The 23903-nt window shown below is 35.5% G+C and overlaps 4 protein-coding genes across 4 annotated transcripts; all 4 read right to left on the reverse strand.

The window, feature by feature from the left end:
• Positions 1–14759: 14759 nt before the first annotated feature.
• On the reverse strand, positions 14760–16262 carry LOC145271146 (ATP-dependent DNA helicase PIF1-like). Its single transcript, XM_080126683.1, has one exon. The coding sequence runs from the start codon at positions 16260–16262 to the stop codon at positions 14760–14762; it is 1503 nt and encodes a 500-aa protein (XP_079982809.1).
• A 306-nt stretch (positions 16263–16568) lies between these two features.
• Positions 16569–17828, reverse strand: LOC145271152 (uncharacterized). The gene has a single exon (XM_080126691.1). It carries the CDS (start codon positions 17826–17828, stop codon positions 16569–16571), a length of 1260 nt encoding a protein of 419 aa, XP_079982817.1.
• Positions 17829–17894: 66 nt separating this feature from the next.
• Positions 17895–18278, reverse strand: LOC145271162 (uncharacterized). Its single transcript, XM_080126696.1, has one exon. The coding sequence runs from the start codon at positions 18276–18278 to the stop codon at positions 17895–17897; it is 384 nt and encodes a 127-aa protein (XP_079982822.1).
• Positions 18279–18302: 24 nt separating this feature from the next.
• LOC145271171 (uncharacterized) lies at positions 18303–18836 on the reverse strand. The gene has a single exon (XM_080126701.1). The coding sequence runs from the start codon at positions 18834–18836 to the stop codon at positions 18303–18305; it is 534 nt and encodes a 177-aa protein (XP_079982827.1).
• Positions 18837–23903: the final 5067 nt, after the last annotated feature.

Genomic DNA, 23903 nt, shown 5'->3' on the forward strand with positions numbered 1-23903 from the left:
TTGGAAGATGCCTCTTTGTATGTTAATTTCTGTTATGTGTTGTCCATCAGCTGTTAATTCCAGTCTCCATGTTTTCATTGCATTTTCTATTACGTTGGTGATCCTTCTTGGTATTTTATACATTTTTAGGCATTCTATTATCCATTCTTGGGGGATCGTGTCGTACGCTTTTTTTGTACTCGATCCATGCCATGGCTAAATTCTTTCTCCTCCTTTTTACCTCCTTTAGGATCTTTTGATCTATATATCTTTTGGTCCCTATATAACAGGTCTATAGTTGCTAAGGACAGTTCCTTTCTCCGTGTCCTTCTGTAGCAGTGTGGTTCTACCTTTTGTCATCCAGTCTGGTTCGCTTGCTTCCTGTATACATCTTCTCAGGTTTTGGACTAGCCTTTCGTGTACGGTTGTGAATTTTTTGAACCAGTATGCATGTATCCCGTCGTGCCCTGGTGCTCTCAAGTTTGCCATTTTTCCTATGATTCTCTCAAAGGTTCCCTTGCTGATTTCATTGACTGTTCCTTCTTCTATTTGTTGCAACTCTTCTTTCATGTCTTTCAGCCACTCGGCATTTCTATCGTGATCTCGTCGCTCTTCCCATATTTTACTCCAGTAGAGTTTTGTTTCTGTCAGATTTAGTTCTTCTGTTTTTGTTTTTCCTCCGTTCACATTTTGGTAGAATTGGCTTTCATTAGTTTCAAATGTTTTGTTTTGTTTGCATTGTTCAGATTATTATTATTATTATTATTATTATTATTATTATTATTATTATTATTATTATTATTATTATTGTTGTTGTTGTTGTTACTGCTATTATTATTGCTACCGATATTAGTGTTACTATTATTATTATTGTTAATTTTATTTTTGTTATCTTTGTTAATCGTAGTAGTAGTGGTGGTGGTGGTAGTGGTAATAGTGGTGGTGAAGTGGAAGCTCAGGAGGGGTCTTTAATCTCGGTTGGTAACCCTCCTAGAGATGATTTCTTGATTAAACTATTGGTGTGGTGCAACCTAAAATTCACCAACCCCATTTATGGGAGAATGTCAAATCAAAATATTAAAAATAACGACGTGAGTGAGGCTGGAACATCTTGCGAAGGTCTCAAGTCCGGCAGGTGTCCTACTGGTCAGCAGGGTGAGTCTATCATCATCATACCGTTCGAATTTCTGAGGACGTTGGTGGATGTAGCGGCAGTGAAGATTGCCAGAGTGGGTCACAGAGCACGAAGGAAGTTGGAATAGGAAAATTTTAAAAACCATGGACAGATAGGGAAAGAAGAGTATTGTGGAAATGCTTTGTAAAAAGTGGAAGGATCAAATCTGATGGATATCTTAGGAAAGTGAAGGAAGAGTGTGAATCTAGCGAAGGAGAAGCTAAGGGTGTAAGAGTGTGGCAAGTTTGGCATCTCAGTTAAAACAGATTAAAAATAACAACCTAGTTTCAGTGATTGCAAAGGAAGAGATTAACGGATCGTTAGGAATGAAATGAATAGCAAAAGTAAAATTGAGGAAACTCGTTCTCATTAAAGCATTGAGGGTGTGGAAGTGCAGAAGGGAAATATAAGTGATGATGTGAGTAACTGAGGAGGAATTTAATGTTATAGTTAGTGGAAGTGACGAGAAGGATTTAAAGCAGACGTGATCAATGATTCTGAGACAATGTGGCCAGTAGAAGGAGCAGATGTACGGAGAAGTGGGAATGAAGTTCGAGCTTTAACTTTTGTAGAAAAGTAGTGATAGGCGGGAGAGGGGGTGAAAAGTGAGGTAAAAATAATTCAATTCACAACATCATAAGAAAGAACATATCGATTATGGAACTTAATAGGCTTCTGTATGCAGCGTCATACGTTGTTACGAATCGTCTAGGCTTAAGAAAAAGAGGGAAATGAAGGGTAGAAAGCCATAATGGCAGAGGTGGCTTAGTGGAAATATTAAACGGTGGCGGAGAGACTTTGGTAGAATCGGAGAAATAAGAAAAGGGTTTAACTAGGACAGAAAGCCAATGAGCTTTAACGGAGGTATAGATTGCTGGAAAAGGGGGCGATGACAGTTCTAACAATGTTAAAAGAGAAGGTCCACACTAGTGGTATAAAAATTTGGTACTTTGTTGGAAAAAATGCTGCGTTTCAGCAGAACAACCTTCTACTTCAGATGCAGATCATGCACAGAAGTATTGGAGTGGAATTTGGTCCGTCGATGGGCGACACAATGAGAATGCAGCAGATGGAGAACGTTTGGATAACCATTAATGGCGTAAACGCTGATTTAAAAGGATAACAAACTGGAAGGGTCCTGGTCCAGACGGAGTGATGGGCTTCTGGTTCAAACAGTTCCAATGCCTTTATTCACTTATAACTACTGCCCTGTAAAGGGTCGTAGAGTCGGAAGATGTCTCCCATTGACTTGTTAAGGGAAGGACTTCACTGATTTAAAAGGATCCTGCAAAGGGAACAGCTGTCAGCAATTACTGGCCGATTACATGTCTACCACTAATGTGGAAGCTGTTAACCGAAATCTTTGTAGAAAAGTTTATGGCCATCTTTTGAGTAAGGGTGTTCTCCTTGATGAACAGAAAGGATGCCGGAAAGGCTGAAGAGGAACAAAGGATTAAGTGATGATTGATAAGGGAATAACGCAGGATGCAAAGGGGAAGAAGAGGAATCTAAGTGTAACATGAATCGATTACAGAAAGGCTTACGACATGGTTCCTCATTCAGAGATCCGTGAAACACTATCGATGATGAAGGTTGGTGGGAATGTGATAGGGCTTTTGGAGAGAAGTATGGATCAATGAAAATGGTGCTGACAGCAAATAGAGAAATGCTAAGGCAGGTTGGCATTAAACGTGGAATATTCCAGGGAGATTCATTGGATGATTTGAAGATATTCGGTAGAAATGAGAAAGAAATGGAGAGACTGGTAGAGCTCGTCGGGACATACTCAGAAGACATCGGAATGGAGTTGTGAATTAGTAAATGTGCGGTGCTGGTGATGAAAAGGGGAGTAAAGGTTAATTCCAATGGAATAGTGCTGCCAAATTGAGAAATTATGAAAGAAATAGAAGATACAGGGTATAAGTATTTGGGAGTGTTGGAGGGTGTAGTCATCATGAACAGAGAGACGTCAGGAAGAAGTATTTTAGAAGAGTGTAACTCATTGCGAAGTAAAAATTGTATGAAGAGAACATAATGAAAGCGGTGAATGCATGGGCAGTCAGTGTTTAGAGATACAGTACAGGAATTTTAGAATGATCTGACAAGGAGTTGCATGCCATGGATATCAGAACAAGAAGGAGCATCTGGTTAGAAGTGAAGAGTGGATGCTTAAGGTTGTGACCAATGAAGTGGAGGTATGTGAGACCAAGGTTGAGCATGTGGAACGTATGGGCAGAAAAGGGCATAGGAACTGGCTAGAAAGAAAATGCACGGAAAGTTCTTCCAGGATGTAGCAGATGTGGCTGATGAAAGATCATTGCAATGGTTTAGAGCTGGATATCTGACTTAGAGTACTAAAGCTTTGTTTGTGCAGCACAAGAGCAGGCATTAGGCACACGACTGTTCAAAAAAGTGGTTCTAGGAGAGGGAGTTGCTGCAGAATGCCATATTTGTGGTAATGTCACAGAGTCAATTGCACACCTTACAGCGGATTATCCCAGAGAGAGAGAGAGAGAGAGAGAGAGAGAGAGAGAGAGAGAGAGAGAGAGAGAGAGAATACCGCAAAAGACACCATCTCATAGTGTTCTGGATATATTGGGAGGTCTGAAAGAAGGTTGGGCGAAGTGTGCTGGAAAGAGGTTTGAGGAGGTGCCTGATGATGTGGGAACAAGTGAGGATGGCAGTGTAGAAGTATGGTGGGACAAAAGTGTCATAACGACTAAGCAATCGTCCGAATTTGATCGTCATTGACAAGGTCTCAAAAAACTGGCAAATTGAAGATTTTGCCACCGGACAGGAACGTGAGAGACGAGAACGAGAAATGGACCAATTATGCTCCATTGGCGTTGGAGATAAGGCGTATACACGGAGTTAAAACAAAAATAATCCCGGTCGTAGTTGATACTCTAGGAGTAGTATCGAGTCGTCTGGAAGGACAATTGAAAAAAAAACTACGAATCCCCGATGTTTTATGCGACCTTCAGACCTCTGCTATTGTAGGTACCACCAACTTCCCAAGGAAAACCCTTTATCTTTAAAGCTCCTGATTTGGAACCGGGATTGAGGGAAGTCCTTGAGAAATGAATTCCATCTCTTTTCAAGAAGACGTTGATAAACGAAAGCAGAATTATTAATGTTATTATTAATTAATTTTTTTGCGTCTCCTTTTTTTTACAGGAATTTAATCACCCACCAATATTTTATAATAAAATAAAACTTTCACTTCTTTTATAGAAAAACAGGCACTAAATAGTTAACAAAGGTCACGCCTTCTCGATGTAAAAATAGTTTTATAAATAGTAGCATTATTATTTAGAAAATCGTTCTTAACAATGGGCGGGAGCATTGTTAAATATTTTGTTCTTACAACGATTTATCATTTTGCCTACCAATCCTCGACTATTTTCAATTGTTTATGAAAATTTTCAATTATGAAAATTTTCAAGCTGCATGTTGCAAACTAACGACGGACTGATACAATTTGGCTTTGTTTTAAAATCAAAATAAATATTTTGTTGTCTTACAATTTCCAACCAATTACAAGGAAAACATTTCAGAAAAAATATACGCGGAAATTGGCGGGGCTGATGTAATCATTTTTAAATTTACAAAAAAAAAATCTCTAATTAAATATGTATGAATTTTAAAAGAATCGGAATTGAAATAGGGGATCGCATCGGAATCGGAAATTTAGACTAGAATCAGTAATTGTATCGAAATCGGGAAAAATTTTGGAATCGTCCCATAACTATTTTAAACCCTTAAATTCAAATATTTTATCTTAATATTATTTAAATTATATTGACGGCTACTTACCATGTCAGACTGGCGAGGAAATGGAAGAATAAAGAGGAAAAAACAGTCACTTCCTTTGTCTTGTTCCGATTGTAATAGTCACATGAACATTCACAACCTTTTCACTTTTTATTTTCAACTTATTATTGCTATATATATATATATATATATATATATATATATATATATATATATATATATTATTTATTTATCTTTTAGTCATTATTAGCAGAGAGTGTCATAGTATTTAATACCTCACCGTTTATATATAAGTAATGAAAATGTGATGTTGGACTACTATGTTTTTTTCTGTTTAGAATTCTGAACAACTGCTTATATGACCTCAACGCATTTATACAGTTCCCAACAAATTTTGAATCATGTCTGGCATTCAATCAAATTATCGAAGCAAACTTTGACATCACATTTTCCGCATGCAGATAGGAGTCACTAATTGCGTAGGGAGTTCTGACTACATGCTATTTCGGCCATTATGTCCTTCGACCCTGTAGCGAAACTGACCAACAAAATTAAAAATATATAGAATAGACAAAACTAACACAAAATGGTTTACCTGTGAATTCGGGACTAGCCGAGCGTCAATACTAGCACAGCAAGAATGCTCAGACAGTACAATTTATAGTCTCCGTCATGAATTTTACGAGCTGTGCCAGGGGTATATATTTAGTGATCTTAACAATTGGCTGGTTTCGTTTTATTTTTAATCTTTAGTGCTGTGGTGCGACGTGGAGGAAGAAATTACCACTTTCCGACTAATATACCTGTGGTGGCAGTGGCTCCGAATCGTCAATAGTGCAATGGCTGGAGAAAGCTGGGCTGATATGGTTACTGGGTGGCATGAAGCGTCTCGAGTGCGGCATCCCGATGCGCTTGGTAGGCGGCGCGTATGATGTGTACTTTGCATGAGGTAGTTTACAGCACGCCACCTTCAACCAGGTGAAAAATTTGATGTCCTTTTAGCCAAACTATTTGAGCGTGTGGTCATGTTTAATCGTATATTAGATCAGTTCTGCAATATGCATTCATAACGGAATTGCCTGATTATGCGGAAAAATCCTCCCAGATGGAAAACCTACTTTTTTCACACGTGTTGGCGCGCGATCGATCCATTAATACAAACTGTACAGGGACGGCTGCACTAGCTGCAACGTTGTAAAATGGACATCTGAAAAACGGATACTCCACCGGCTGTGTTATAAATAATAATCATAGAGAAAGCGATTGTCTTCAGGATCATAAAATTGTTAGAGATTCTTGTTTCAATCAACGAAGAAATATCGCATGTTACCGATACCAGCTGCGTGGGCACATTGCTATATTTTGCTTGGAAAACGAGCAGGGCGACGAGAATTCAGCGCCAATCTCATCACCCAAACATTCGTAAATGGCGCATTACCGGTTGTAACTGTTCGCATTCATGGAATATCACGTAAAAGCTTGGATGCATGCCAGTTGTGTTGTAAGGAATAAACATGAAAAGTGATTCCTGAGATCATAGCAGACAGAAGAACACATAATTGCTGTGGAATCAAAGTGGTGCAAGTTAACATCGATGCAAAGCTAGGAATCATCATAGAAGTTTTAGCTTTGAATGAAGATCTACTTGGATTGATTTATTGCGCGACCAGGACGCAATCAAGCGGCTGGGAAGAGTAGCTGTGTCTAATGTCGGTGAATTAACGTTTCTACAATTCAGCAAATCAAATTTTGCTGCCATAACCATTACCGAGTCTTATTTGACTGCAGAATTTGAAAAAAAAAACACTTGGAAGTGGACAGCATCTTGAAATGGGCTGGTGATCAACCTCTAATAACGTTGAAAATTTTACTGCGAAATATCCAATTTTACTGCGAAATATCCAGCCTCAAAACTCATTCGAGAAAATCTGCAACTGCAAATGTGGATCGATAACGATTGGTTTCTGATGTATCCAGAGGATTATCGGTAGCTAATTGAGTGCGTGGACGAGTAAAGGGCTAAAGCGGGTTTGCTTGCAAAAAATTAGAGAATTGCTGATAGCAAGGATTTGGGCTCAATATCACCCATTTAAAAACGCGGACCATTTTTAATGCCGTCCTATACTAGGATGATATAATAAACGCGGTTACGTCTACTTACATTGACATTTTTTTGTGAATGAGAGTGTGTTCTGCGATTTATGTCAAGGAGCATTTGGAGAAGTTTGGTCTGGCAAGCAAAACTCCAGAATAGACTGGGTTCAGACGTTTTTGGATTACGTATCCTTCTGGACACGTAAAAGGAAAACTGCTATGGAGAAGTAGAAGTGACCTTCAAGTAGTCCTCGGTAGACTTAGCCGTCTAATTGTATTTTCAGTATGCGAAAAATTAACTGACTATTTCCCGGTGTATGGTTGGTTATGTGTCGCCACAGCATTTGTGAAATGAAGGGCAAACACTGTGACGACTAGATGGAATTATGAAGTATATATCGTTATCTAACACGACTAATGTACGTGTGAACAAGATGTTACAGCGTGAGTAGACTCTAGTTCAGTAGCCATCTACGTGGTTGTGAGAAGCAAATGGTTCCGTGGCGGAAGAAGGAAGCTGACCCCGAGCGGTGCTCGGGGACAAAGATATAAGTCGGCTGAGCTTGTTGCTGTGTCAACCTTGAATTACAAACCCATTAATTTATGAACGGACTCTGCATGTGCATATCCGTGGATGACTGACAAACGATAGTGCAACAGTAGCAGCCCCTGAAATGTTAATCACGCGTCGTCTCTCTCCGCTCCGAGAGTTAGTCTCGGAATATTCATTGAAGATTGATGTAGAGGTCGTTAAGTCTCATAATAATTGAGCTGATCAATTACACAGGTTATGTAACTTGAGTGTAAATAGAATGCCACAGCATATTTTAGATTTAAAGCTCGTGCTCCATGTAAACGATGGGGCTGTAAATGCTGCTTAGATAGCAATGAAGGAGAATAAGTGGCAATACACATATAGCAGAGAGACCGTATGCCTACTGGAGCACAGGATTATGTAATGTGAAATGATTTGTAAAGATCGTTGGGGCATTTGGTCTAAAATGTAAAAGACTAAACTACTCATAATCAGCAGCACGTCTATTTTGACAGTAAGGAAAAAAAGGAAACGCGATGTTGTGATGGTGTTATATACACGTTTTTTTTTTTAATTTGCATATGAGGAAGACATATGATAAAAAGACCAAATTGGAGAGGACAGTGCGTCGAGTTTTTGACATATAAATGTCAGCAAAAACATCGATAGTTGGTGGAATAGACTGATTTAAGAGGGGTCGTTACGACTTGAGAGATGGCGTGAAGAAGATCAGAGGACAGGTTCCCATAAGTTATATATTCTTAAACTATATAAAGAACTGTACTTGAAGCATTATATTTTATTCTAATCGAATACAGTGAACTACTATTTAGGGGTCAGCATTCAGGGCTGACATTTATAAGAAAGCAAAAAAAAAAAGAACTCTTCTTAGAATTGTTGGGTTACATCGTTATATATATATATATATATATATATATATATATATATATATATAAGGCAAACCCGAGGGAAAAACAAATGAACACATATTTAAGGCTATGGCGGAAACCCTAGAGGAAGATCTCGGGTCTGAGAGGAGTAGGGACAAAAATGGATAGAAACATATAAATGCTGCCAAGACTAATCTTCTTTCCTTTAATAATTACAAATAACCTTCTCAACCACTAACAGCTATTGCTGATGAGACATTACCTGAAAGTACTTTGTCCAAACTCATCGGCTTAACGTTCACAGGACATATGAGCTGGAACAGGTACATCGAAGGCATTGCCGCGTCTGCTGCGATAAAGGTGGGCTCTCTCTACCGTGCTAGAAAGTTACTTATGCCTGAAAGTATCCTGTACCTCTATAAGCCACTATTCGCCCATGTATAGAGTATTGTTGTCACATCCGGAATCCTGCATCTGCTACTAGTCTCACATTCCTGGGCAGGGTTCAAAAGAGAGTCACCAACCTTACAGGTCCCGAACTGTCAGCTAGGCTTCAGCCTCTCTCCCACCAACGAAATGTTGCATCCCTCTGCATGTTTTACAAGTAAAATCTAAACCCGTTTAAGCATAGATATTACAACACGTTTGTCATATTCACACGCCCCTGCAAATCGACACTGCACACACTAGTATGTTTAGGATTTGGGGCAGATATGACACACGCATACATATACTGTTTCTTTCAAGGTTTTCATTACCTCTATCTCGGCTTTTAAAGCCCCTATCATTTTCTTCTTTATTGTTTTATCTTAACACAGACCCTAATCCATACTACTATTCAGTCGTCTTTACATACAACCAAATCTAATTCATGGTTCCAATTTTTACAATATTTGACTGAACTTCCCTATATTAATTCCTTGTTGCATATATTTTCATGCAAACCTTGCTTTCGTATAAGCTGTATCACCTGAAGATAACTAGGCGACCGAAACATGTTCATGACTGTGTTGCAACATAATACTGCTTGTGTTACAACTAATAAAAAGTATACCTTGCTCTATTTCAATATTGAGAACTCTTGTATTAACCTCCTTAAACTTCATTGGTTACTTTACCTCTGAAAAATAATAACCTCGGATTATATATATATATATATATATATATATATATATATATATATATATATATGCCTGATTATATATATCTATATACAAGCCTGACAAATTCTCATGAAAATAAAACGCGGAATATTATGTGTAACTAAACTGCCATATATATTTTCATAATACTTTATATATATATATATATATATATATATATATATATATATATATATATATATATATATACAACTATAACTACCACAAGCAAGGATCGAAATCCGACCGCCCAAACGACTGTCAATATAATTATCTCTTTCTCTCTCTCTTTCTCTATCTATCTATCTATCTATCTATCTATCTCTCTCTCTCTCTCTCTCTCTCTATATATATATATATATATATATATATATATATATATATATAATAAAACTATATCAACCAAGATACTTTGATAAGTATATTTTATTTTGATAGGAAATGGAGTATAATAGTTTTGCCGAATTACTGTTCTTATTGTACATTCAGAAAAAAGCACAAATATCACAAACTCCTCCGAATTATTTTGAGTTAACTTCCATATATATGTATTTTGTTACTAACTTAATTATCAAGATAAATTGATAAGCATATTTCATTGAAATTAAAAGATATATATACATACATATATATATATATACATATATATATATATATACATAAATTTAAAATAATAGAAATATGTCGTAAACTTTTACGAATTCGCAGATAGATCAATACCAGTATACATAGTATATTATTTAATTTCATTAACAAGAATACTTTTAGAAGCATTTTCATTTTGATCACAGTGTGTATAATAATTATTTGTGTTATGCGTTCACATGTTTATAAAAAAGGAAATACTTTACAACATTTCCAAATGCTTTGTATATAGATATGCGCAAATATTCTTAGCCAACATTGTCAAAGATATTTAATTTTTGACGTTTGATAGTATTACAACCTATCGTTCATCATAGGGTGGCATATGGTGTGTACTATTACTTTATTTGATTTGATTGCTAACTTATTATATAGAATCGAAAATATTAGAACTGAAATGCTAATGTAGGATTTAATATGTCTATTAAGAGTATATATCTTCATTGATTTCTCGGCAACATCCATTGCACTTCAAGACTTTGATATTGACTGAAGTTTATGTTAATAAATTCTACTCAATACTAACCAATGCTTATTCAATCAGTGTTTAGTAGACTTTTGGGCTTCTGCCCCTAGAATTTCACATCATAAAATATTCAATTATTAAATGAAAAGGGTATCATTGGCTGCTAAATTGAAGCATAACTTTCCTCGCTCAATATTTAGTTTCGGCATACTAATATAACGCGAGAATCTTTACCTTAGAAAGAGCATGCAAATTCCTTAGTTGGGTAAGGTACACTCCAAAAAGTCAGAGATTACATTTTCCGAAACATCTAAGATGAGAAAAATATTCCGAATTTTCCAAATAATACTAATTATCAATCATTATCTAAAAATTCCGAAGCATGAAAATAAGATTTAAGACGAATTAAATGTTTAATATCTGGAATTTTTAGATAAGCATATAAAGTGAGACTACGATAATAACATAACAAAAATTTCCTGATATTTAGTTTGTGAAATCTACCAGAGATAATGAACTTTAGAGATGTGTCTGTATTATCATTTAAGGTTATCTCTATTTACTTTCCTCCAATTAAGGCAGAATTAAACGCAAGGTCGGTTGTTATCTTATAAGAATCTAGCTCCTTGAAAAAGGGACACTCTGGGTTTTGGCAAAAAAAATCTGCTTCAATCTAGAATGATACTGCCCTTATTGATTGACAACAGGAAATATGAAGCGTAGTATCAGAACGGATGTTACATATTGAATTTTAATTCAACTTACTAATAAAAAGTAAGGTTTACATTTCACATACGCAGTGTGTACGTAGGGGGCAATAGTTCTATCATTATAATATGATTTATTTGCAGTGTTGTATGTGACGCCCATTATTGTGGAGTGGATTAACTCATACCTCTCCCAAGATTATTAGTGTAAGTCGATAATCCAGCTCTGTACGGATTATAACGTTCATTGGAACACAATTGTTCTCGTCTTTATATGCTTCATATTTATTTCTGATTTGATCATGTGATAAAATTATGTGTTCATAACATGTACTTACTCTAAAGTAGACCAACATCGTCATTTATTTATTTTTTGCAATATTTTAAGCGTTATTATTTGCACACGTGAACGAATAGTTTATAAAATAAGAGAGTGTGTGCATCTTTACGCTGATTAATTTATTTCTTCCGAGAAAACAATATTTATATTGTATTCTCATTACACCAAACCTACTGTATGAATAATTAATCATTCAAAAATAGTTGATTATTTCTTTCTCACAATGAACTAATGAACTATTGCGTGACAAAGTTATCTAGAAACTTTACGGTATCCCCTCTAATAAATCAATAGGAATATTGTTACAATATGATCCATCGACAAAATTACTGATTCACAATATAGTTTTTTTCATTTGCTTATAATAAAATTGCTATCCTGTTCTTAAGCTAAATGCATTAAACTCCATGTTCACTATTAAGTATAATATTGGTGAATTAAGTAATATAGAATAACAATAATTTTTGTATTTTATGTGAGTCTATTTATTTTGACACTTCACAGAAAACACTAAATAGATATTTGGTAAGTAAGTCTACTATAAAACAAGTTTCGGAAATATATTACTATAAATTTAAAGAAATTATGAACATCTGTAACATTGAGATTAAATAGCATGAAAATAATTTTACATATAAAGATATGTTTTGCTTCATTTAAACTTCTCCAAAACCAACCATTTCCTTATATTTGGACAATAAGTGATGACTATAAAAAAGCTACTTAGAATATGTTTTCTAATTCTAGCAGTAAGTGATTTTATAAGAATCCTGTACAATTCATTTTCAAATTTTTATTAAAAATGTTTACTGAACAATCCTTTCTATAATTAAAAGGAGGTCATTCCTTTGATTATGTTTCATTTGGCAAAAAAAAAACACGTCCTGAATAAGAAGTACATTCTGACGAACTCTTAGCCTGAAATTGTTTGTCATAGAAAATAACTCTATCCAATAAAGTTTTTTTTAAATCTGAGTCGATTAAGTGAACCGCAACTAGCAAATATGATATTTTATATAATACTGTGTCATTCTAGCTTTAATGGACGAAGACTTTATTCTTGATATCATTCTAAATTGTATTTTTTTTGCATAATTCGGACTCGTTACAAGATACTGACCGAATACATTATCGTCATTATCCCTTCATATATATTGTAGAGCTTCTGTCTAACTCAAGAAAGTTTTCTTCTTGCCTTTGCACACCGTCTAATGAGACATTCGTCTATCATGATACAATTAATGTCGATGGAATTATGTTATTCGACTAGCAAATAGCATTAACCTTTCTAGAACGAGTTCCAAAATATCCACTCAGCATGACTTGATTTAGCAGAAACCATGTTTGTTCGATCAAAGTTGATGTGGAACGGAAACTAGAGGTGACCCATCCTGCACCTCAAAACAGACGGACGTGAATTCACACACGAATACATGCGTTTTAATGGTATAACAAATCGTTATGAAATAATTTCATAGATGTTATTTTATTGTCATAAGAAACTAAGTTAGGTTTATAATATTATACCTTTTGTATTTAATTCTATCATAATGAAAAGTTTGAATGATTTTCTAATATAAATATAATTTCTCTGAAGATGTTTCCATAATGTTTACTTTCATTCACATAGATATTATGAACAGAATGACATTAAAACAAAACATCCATTTGTTCACTTAAATTTATAATTGGATTTATCTGTGCAGCAGAAATTATGATTGTACAGGTTGACTTTAATGTCAGAGAACATTTTCTTTATTTGCAGATTTTGCAACTATCGGTTATTTTGAGTTCAACTTTGTCAAATCATGTGGTTTCAGCAAGATGAAGGCACGTGCTACACAGTGCGTGATACGTTTAATTTACTGAGAGAAACATTTAATGAACGAATAATTTTCTGAAATGTACCTATCAACTGGCCATCTCGTCCGTACGATTTAACCCTATTAAATTATTATGGGGGGATATGTAAAGTTCCATGTCCATGCTTACAAACCAGACGCAATAGACCATTTAGAAGATAACATTTGACGTGTGATTGCCAGAATACTATCTAATTTAATGCGTAGAGTTTGTGAAAACTGGAACTCTGAACTACGCCAGGTACATTTGTTCACCACAAAAGGATCTCTTTTTGAACAACTCGATTTTCTCCACATACATAACATCGTGAGTTAAAAAAGATCAAGTGGCTGCACATAAAGAGATATCATCAAAATACTCTTAAGTACGCTTAGCACTTCCTCATTTAGAGCCGCAGTTGATCATTTTCACTCTATCTTTGTTGATGTTAAAATACGTGCTGTCTGGTGACTGTTCAAACAGGTAATAATTAGTGCCATAAAAGTTAGTTAATTATCTAGATTTTGAAAGGAGAATCAGCTCAGTTGAGCGTATTCATTTTTGGCTAGCTGGACCCGTGAAAATTTCACGTTTTCTTTTCTTTTTTTTCCCATACACATTATCCCATCACATATCAGTACCTTGAAACATTTACATTAACTCTTTACTGCCCTGGCCGACGAATTCACCCTGTGTACTATTTTTTTAAAATAGTAAATGAAGAGTACGGTAGGTAAAATGTATGTAAATATGTATATACCAAAATCACGATATTAGTGCTCCAAATATTCTCAATAAATACATCCTCAATTATGTTTTATAAATATGTTTATTTAAAAATATCTTCAAAAGTTTTATTTAATTTTTAGCTTATTTATCATATACTTATTATATAATGGAGACTTAGAGTGTTTAAAACATGATATTGTTAATTTCGCACAGTAATGGGTTAAACCTGTGCATTTTGTTCAAAAATATTTGAACCTAACGTTGAACCTAACCAAAACTATCCCAGAATATGTTCTTGATGTTTAGATGCATATGCTTGATTACTTAAAATACATTTCAAATGTCAACGTTTAAAAATTATAAACTGTCATTACATCTGTTTTTTCTCCCATATACGTCCACTATTCAGATTGCCTCAGGGAACCCAAACACATGGACAATTTTAGATGACTTCTGTGTATACGATATTTCGTGTAAATGTGATTCCTCTTCTGTGGCCATGCGTGGAATCATTAAGATGTTGGACTTTAACTCTCACAGTCTTCATTGCTCTTGCTCTTGAGAACGCTACATAAAGCTGGCCATGAGTAAAGCATGGCTTTGGTAAATATATGCCAACTCTATCAAAAGTCTGACCTTGAGCTTTATTTATTGTCATTGAGTATGAGAGGCGAACTGGGAACTGAGTGCGATGAAGAACAAAAGGAATATTGGCATCGCTAGGTTTTAGTTTTATCCTTGGGATAAGTACTCTCTTATGAGCGTGTGAACCGCTGATTATTGATGCCTTGATGCTGTGCTCGTGAAGCTGAATGACCTCTAGTCGAGTGCCGTTACACAGTCCCTGAGTTATGGAGAGGTTTCTCAGTAGCATAATTATTGCTCCAATTTTCAAATTCAACCTATGAGGAGGCATGCCAGATGGAGTGAGAGAATTAATGAATTCCATTGGATAATTTTGTGCTTCCTCGTCATTATCGCAACTTACAGAATCAGTGCTGAGGTACGTTTTATTTTCTGTTGGCAACATTCTCAAAATTTCCTCATTGACCGCTAAGCATTCAGAATTCTTTGGAGATAGGATTACTCTTGCTTTCATCTCTTCAGCCGTACAGTTGTCAAACACCTCCGATATCAAAGAACCATTACATGTGCACAATTCAGGAATGTCAATAACATCTGGAGCCACTTCATCAAGAAAACTCTGGAGTGATCCATTGCCCATTTGCAGAAGCCATATTGAAAACTCCTGTTCATTTGAATTTGCTCTCATGTTCTGTGTGAGGCTCATGTGATGAAAGCTGTGCCATAAGTCTGAGCGTTTGAGGCACACATCTAGCACAGCAGCAGGAGGAGCTCTCGGGACAACCGGAAGTACTTGTCTGAAGTCGCCTCCAAGTAAGATTACTTTACCACCAAATGCAGTGTGGGTGTTCATTATATCCTTCAAGCATTTATCAATGGCTTTCAGCGCATAGCATGGGATCATAGAAGCTTCATCAATAATGAAGACTTTAACTTGCATCAGAAAGTTTCCTTGCTCAGAGTTCGGTGGCACATGGCAGACACTTGTTTCGCTTAGGGGAACCGGAAGCTTGAATATACTGTGCAAAGTTTTGCCGCATTTCAGCAGTGTTGCAGCAATACCAGTCCAAGCAGAACTGTTTGTCTTAATGTTGTTAGCGTTAAGGTATTCATATAACTTGTTGAAAAGATAGGTGTTTCCTGAACCACCGGGTGCATCCACATAAAACAATCTATTTTCTGTGTGCTCACCTTGCTCTACAGAGAAGGCACTTGCAACCACAGCATTGAATATCTGCCTCTGTTCAATATTAAGAGAAGTCACATCTATGTTAGAGTTTCCAACATCTCCTTCATGTCCAGGATGATCTCCAACTGGTTCAGGCAGACCAAACATGTTGCAATTCATGCCATTTGCCATGAATAAGGTATTCAGAAAGTGGAGAGCAACATTTTCAGCAGTTATTTTATCATATCTAAGCAGCAGACCTTCGATCATAAAATGCTTATTCTCATTCCATAAATGCAGAGCATTCACGGGCTGGTTGAAGACGCACATCATGGAAAACATGGATAATAGTTGTCGTGGCATCTGATGAGCTGCTGCTTCTGTCAAAGCTTCCTGCAATGCATTGTCATTCTCAACCAGGCGCAGTCTGATGCATGCGTCTTTGAAGGTGGACATTTCTTGACCATCGATTGTCTTCAAATTGCTGAATGAAGTCGCTCAGGGGACATGAAGGAGCAACATCCTCAAATAAAATTTTTCTTCATTTCGAGGACTTGCAGAGTACATTCTGGTTAAAATGTTGCTGAATCTAATTCGCCGTGTCCACTTTGTTGTTTGTTTGTTGAAGACATAATGCTCAGGTACAGAACAATAGAAAAAATTTCTTGCATTCTCATCTGTTTGATTGAGTTTGAACCAAGCTGTCAATTGTGTGTCACGTTCTTCTGCTCTTGCTGCCGCCTGTCTTTGATTCCCTTCTCTATAGTAAACATGCTGCTCATCAGGCAAATGTACAGCCAAGCGATAAACAGTGTGGGATTGAGCATGCATTTTGAACTCTGACAATCTCCAAAAGCCCTCTGGAGGAGACACATATCTACATGACAAAAACTGTTTAACTTCATTGTGTTCATATATTCCAGTGGGCTCATTATTATCTAAAACATGTTGGATTTCCATGTTTGCACAATCGTGACCTTTATATATATATTTGAATAAATATTTTACGCTTTTCACCGAGGAACACACTTCAACATTAATATGGGCACGGTATTTTTCCAGTAGATACTTATTGTATGGGACAACGAATCTTTTGTCAACCTCATGAGTGCTAACTTGTACCTTTTCTCCATTGTTTCTCCGTCTGTACACTGGATATCCGGATACATTTGTATTCGTTTCCTCAAGGAAATCTTTTGGAAATTTTTTCTCACATGTTCCATCAACCATGCACACAGAATTAGGATTTGATATCCCACATGGACCATGGATCATCAATGTTCTCACGCATTCTCTCAACTCTGGGTAGTCTAATGAAGGTATTTCAGCACAAACCAACTCATCAATTTGTTCTCTTGTCCTCAGTTTGTCTTCCTCTCGCAGCATTACCAAAAGATGGCAATGTGGTAGACCGCGCTTTTGAAATTCAATGACATAGATATGAGCAACTGGAACACCAAATATATGTCTATCCTTGATATCAATCATAAGTTCCTTTAGGTGCATGTTATAAACTCGTGCAACTAAATCTGGCCTGTTTTGTGTTGTTTCATGCGGTCCAAGGTTCTCTGTGATTTCTCGACACTTTGGGTTACACGTGTATGTCAAGAAAATATCTGGTTTTCCAAATTTGCAGACGATCGCCATGGCATCTTGATATGCTTGTTGCATGTTTCTCGGACGTCCTGTGAATGTAGAGGGCAAAATGACTGGAACACCTGCCCCTTGATGCTCATTCTGTCTTCCTAGGTGATCCATGAGACCCGAATAAAGTGCCACTCTTAATTGTGCTTGGTTATTTTGAATGAAGTTCAGACGGCATCCCTACACCTTCACATAAGCGTCAACAATATATTGTTGCAATAATTTTCCAGCTCGATGCAAAGCACTAAAGCCATCTCTGATTGCTAGCCGGTATGAGTAAAACTCTTGCATGGTGACTTTGGTGCGAACACGAGTTTGGCGTTGTGCCACATGAGCCATTTGTATATGCCATCCCGATTCTCCATTCGGAAAGAGAAGAGGATAAACCATGGGATCAAGATGGCAAGATATGTAAGCAATCCTCTCCCTCTGTTGACCTATGGGATAAACAATGATATCACGATGTACTGGAGGTAAACCATCATCACCAACGAATATGGCTGCAATCTCATTGCCTGATGGGTTGTTGTATGTCCTTCTGTCAGGGCCAGGGATGAAGTGCATGGTTACTTGTCTTGGTGACACGTTCTAGATTGCAGCTCTCTCTTGCTCTTGTTGTTCAATATCCCTCATATTATGGTATGCTGCTGCATAAGGATTATTAATCAGTGCTTCATTTATCTTTTGAAAAACAGACACTAAACAGTTAGCATTTTCTGGAGCATTTACTCTATTGTGTATGGCTTTATTGGTTTCTATGATGTACAGCTCGCCATATCTTCTCTCTTCAGGGTCATTTGCATGGAGGTTGCTTGCGTAGTGGTAAGTTTGACCTTGTAAACGGAAACAATAGGGTCCACGTCCTGGAGGGGGTCTACTATTGGCACCAAAAGATGCAAAAGCAAATGCAGAATTATAGTTTCTTATATTATGCTTGAAATTTGCACCCTCGGCATTATTGGCATCAAATAATAATCTTAAATTTTCGGGGTAATCTTGTAAGGGGGGTAGCATTACTTTTCCGTTATAACAGCAATTTAGTTGTTCTCTTTGGAATCTTAAGGCTCTGCAAAATTGACATCGGACATCCATGGCCCCAATATAATATATTTGGCGTTCCATATTGTGGGCATTTCTATGACGTTGAACTCTATTTCGCTCATTTTCAAGATGATTTTGGTGCTCTTATTGATTCATATTATTTCTTCTTACATGGTCCCTGTTTCTCATGTTTTCTAGAAATTGCTGTCTTTCTTCCATATTCATATTTCTTGTTACAAGGTCCCTGTTTCTCATGTTTTCTAGAAATTGCTGTCTTTCTTCCATATTCATATTATTTCTTCTTACGTGATCTCTATTTCTCAAATGGTCAAGATGTAATTCTCGCTCATCCTGGCTCATATTACGCCTTTGCTGTTGCATTCTTTGTCTGTTTCGATCACGGATTGATTGTCTTTCCTCTTCTCGCAAACGCTGTCGTCTGATTCTCTGTCTCTCTCTTGCTGCTTCTCTTTGCTGTGTTCTTCTCTCATCCATTGCTCTAGATGGGCCAAACGGTCTGTGTTTAATCTGTCAATAATAAATGAATTTTCTTTTTTTTTCTCTCTCTCCCTCCCTTGAGCGTTCTTTTTTTTTCTCTCTCTGCCTGGGTTGGCAGACGATAATAATTATTTGTAGACAAATTTTTCAGAAAAAAAAGCAAAGAAGGCCAAATTTGAAAGCGCAAGCACATTTTTGAAGTAAAAAAGGCTAACAAAAAGCCAAATTGAAAATTAAAGGAAAATTGACTATATCGAAGTTCTTTTAAAATATTTTTAATTAACGAAGACCGCGTTTCTCTCTCTCTCTCTCAATCTATCTATCTATCTATCTATCTATCTATCTATCTATCTATCTATCTCTGCCTTGAGCGTGCGTACAGAAAAGGGCCGAACTTGAAAAAAAAAAGCCAAACAGAAAATCTGATGGCCAAAATACTTTTTCTTTTTTTTTTCTCTTCCCTCCCCCATCTATCTCCCCCCCTCTATCTCTCTTCCCCATCTCACTCCTCTATCTCCCCCTCTCCCCCCTCCCTCTCTATCCTCTTGGATTTGTTTATATCTAACAGCAATCAGTAGTAGTTGGTGGAATAAACATATATTTTTATAAAAATATTTCATGTTTCGTTCCTGGATTAGCGGAATACACATCAAACGAAGGCTGATGTAAATTTCACGGTTTTTTGTTTCTTTTGTTTTTCTCTCTCCCTAGTAAATAACTGTGGAAACAGAGTTTAAAATGTTTTTAATTAACGAAGACTCTTTCTTTATCTCTCCTTCTCTATCTCTGTCTATCTATCTATTTACGGATTACACATTAAACGAACGCTCAAGGCAGAGTAGATAGATAGATAGATAGATAGATAGATAGATAGATAGACATAGAGAGAGAATGAGAGAGAAAGTGAGAGTCTTCGTTAATTAAAAATATTTTAAAATCTTTTTCCACAGTTATTTACTAAATGTTTATATTTGTAAGTCAACAACTTCTAGGGAGAGAGAGAAAAACAAAAGAAACAAAAAACCGTGAAATTTACATTAGCCAACATGGCAACCCTGATCTCTGCCTTGAGCGTTCGTTTAATGTGTAATCCGCTATTCCAGAATAAAATCATCTCAACCAATCAAATTTGCCGGAAAGTGTGACACACATAGATAGATAGTTACAAGCGTATTAATATATAGATAACCAAAATGTATTTTTTAATGTAAAATATTCATATAAATCAGAAAATATGTGTCCGTTTGAAAATACGAGCTTATATATGGAATTGCATCGGATGATTTATGCGCTATTCTACACACTTTAAAATACTTAAAAGCAATTGAAATCTGTGGAATGTTCCTTAATTATTTTCTTTTATTCATTATTTTATTAATTTTATTACAAAATGGATATAGAACTTCAAAATCGAAAATGTATCTTATATATATATATATATATATATATTATAGGGGGGTGTTGGTACATAGAAAGAAAGTAATAAGTAAAAACAAACTAAATATAACAGAAAATAATTCTGCTAGTTCGATATTTGGTTCCAATCCTGAGACCTTTACAAAGAATAATCATTTATTGAAAATAAGTCATATTTAATATTTGGGATTGGTACTAAAACAAGAATTGCGTTAGTATATCTTTGTATGTTGTATTGCAAAACTAATAGGAGTTAAAGTAAAGGTCATTGGATATTGTTCACATCAAAAGTTTTACATATTGCTCGCTTAATGTAATCTATAGCTAAAAATGGTGCTTGTCGAAAGAATTTCGATCTTTGGTTTCTTTTTTATTATGAAAATGATTGTAGTGTAAAGTGGTAGTTATGCTTTAGCAATGTCATTATATTTTAACCACTCGGACGTACACGTTGTCAGGAACCGTCGCAGAAACAAACACACAAGGAAGAACATGAACAATATGACTCATTTATTTATTTCAGAAATTTCCGACAGCACACTTCAATATGTTTACAAAATATCACTCACGCGTCGAGCATGCCTGTCGAGACACACTCAAACGCACGTGTCTTTGTCATTGCTTGCTTTACCGCGTTCCACACCAGGCGGCGCATTTTTTCTCTTGCTCTCCTTTGCTCGGTCACGAACTGTCTTTTTTCTTTTATCTCTCCTTCTTTTCGTAACGTTACTGGCTGCCCATTTGTTTGATATGCCAAGACGGCTACTGCTGCTAAAGTAAACCGCTTCTTTACATACCTTTCATTTAAAAAAAGTCTTTATAAGAATTTTAATAAAACCTGTCTGAGGTAATAAATAAATAAATATAAAAAGGAAAACTCAAAATTCACGCTATAAAACATGAATAATTGAATCCTAATAAAATGTCTTAGGATATAGTCTGTTTTACATTATAATTTTAAACTTTTTTTTTTCCTGTTAAAAATTCCTTCCTTCTTTTATTCTCTTTAGTGTAACAATAACAGACGTCCAACGTATTTTTCTAACTTTTTATATTTTAAAACGTTCAAAGGCTAAAAAGACTTAGCTAACTGTTTAAATAGCGAGAATGTGTGTTAAAATTTTTTTTCAGGAATTTCATATAATTAGTGTTGTAATGTTTCAGCTTAGTTGTGCAAGAATAATGTTTTAATGTTAACAATATTTCACGAAATTAGTTAAATACATGCAAGATTAAACCAAAGTTTGAATAGTCTTTAATGTTTATTGGTCCTGGGTCTGCAAATTCAACAAACTGCAACGGAATATTTTTATTTTAATAACAAAACAATCAGTTTATTGCTTCTTGACAGGTTATACTATTAATAGTATTCATAGATACATTTATTTATACATATGTATTTTTGTATGTGTTTTTATTTTTGCACAACTTTTTTCTTATTCTCTTACAGCAACCCTCGATTCTCTTTCTCTATCTCGTCAGTCATTAAATTAATATTTCTCCGTGCTCATTTGAAATAGTTTTCACTCCAACTGCCCAAATTGTTTTCTTTCGTTTAAAACTGACTTTTTGAAATCTTAGACTTAACTAGTTGCATAACCGTTTGTCAAGTCCCATGACTCATTGGTCTCTCTACTGCTCAGTTATTTTTTAACAAGATTATTGGAGAGAATACTAGTTAATATAACCTTTTATTTAATCCGCGGCCACATTTTTGTCTCTTGACCGCTTATCCCCTGTTTGGCGAGAGCATTCAAGACAATTTCAGTCTATTTTGTCTCTTAAGTGCTCGGTTACATTTTATGAGATTATTCGAGGCAATTATGGTTGACAACTAACCTAACGTGCCACAGACATTATTCATGCCCCTGATTTATTTGGATTTCAACACTGTAGAACAAGTATTGTATTTTTCTCTCTTCGTGTTTAAATAATTTTACTTTATCATAAAACATAGGCAGTTGTGCTATCTAACACAAGCACTGTCTATTCAATTATTAATTATATTTCCACTATTTTCTAAGCTTCTTTGTTCGTAAACCGACTAATTATTCCAGTCACTAACCTCTTATAACTAGGTCACATTCCATACCCGGAAAATTTGATTTGTTGTCCGAATTCTGTCGAAAACTTGTTGATTGTTTACAAAATACTCCTCACTATTTACGTTCTCTATCTGTATTACAGAGGCCCACGAGTACCTAAAATGTTTACTTGGCACTTATCTTTTTATCACGGCGACAATTAAAGCTACTGCACCTTTTTGTCATAAAAAAGTTCCAGTTTTAAAAGAATAATTTCTTTCATGTCAAGTGCTTTATTGACCGTCAGTTTTGCTTTCTATGCATTTCAAAATTAAAACAACTTCAAATTTTTACATTTCTGTATTCGCTATTTATCTGAACTCAAGTAACAAAATACCGATAAACAAAAGAACATAAAAAACTCGCAAATAAAACAAAATTATTTATAAGTTGCTCAGTATAGTCCATGCTAAGAATGGGGTGTCTTTTTTTCAGTTTATTATTAAAAATATCCTATTTGTATTTATTCTATTTAATCATCTTAATTCACAATGACAGGATGAATAGTTAAAACTAGCAAGGCCACTCGGCGTTGCTCGGAACCGTATAAGACAATGAGAAAATTTTTGAACATACCTTTTATTCTTAGAATAGAGGAAGTTTTTATGTTTATGTATCATTTGCCATCTTGAGCAAAAGAATATTTTACCTACCCTAGGACGGATATTACACAACATATTATGGAATAATTGTACCTTCATTGGACAGGAAATTTACAGCACGTATGTTGAAAAAATTCCTTACCTAGGGCGGGTAATATACAACACATATTTAAAATTATTATAAGTTTCTGTTGTGCTAAATTTTCTGTATGTCACAGGTAAGAGTGTGTTTATTTTACATCAGTGTGCTATAGTGGAGAAGCATTGGATTTTTATATGAATGTCATACTACTTGAATATATTACATGATTTTCGATTTTGATAACTTATGTACGTCACAGATAAGAATTACTTCACTGTACCAGTACCTTATTTCCGGGGTAGCATACTGCAGAAGTAACATTTTTCTAATGAAAAATGTAAAAACTCGACGCTTTTAAGTAATGTTCTTTTGTGTTAAATTTTCTGTGCGTCTAGAGTAAGAATTTGTTTGTTTTTTCATCTATTGCTATAGTGAAGAAGTACACTTTTTCTCATTTAAAAGTCAT

The sequence above is a fragment of the Euprymna scolopes genome, chromosome 4, assembly GCF_053919585.1.
Source record: "Euprymna scolopes isolate OS-2025 chromosome 4, ASM5391958v1, whole genome shotgun sequence".
Lineage (NCBI taxonomy): Eukaryota > Metazoa > Mollusca > Cephalopoda > Sepiida > Sepiolidae > Euprymna > Euprymna scolopes.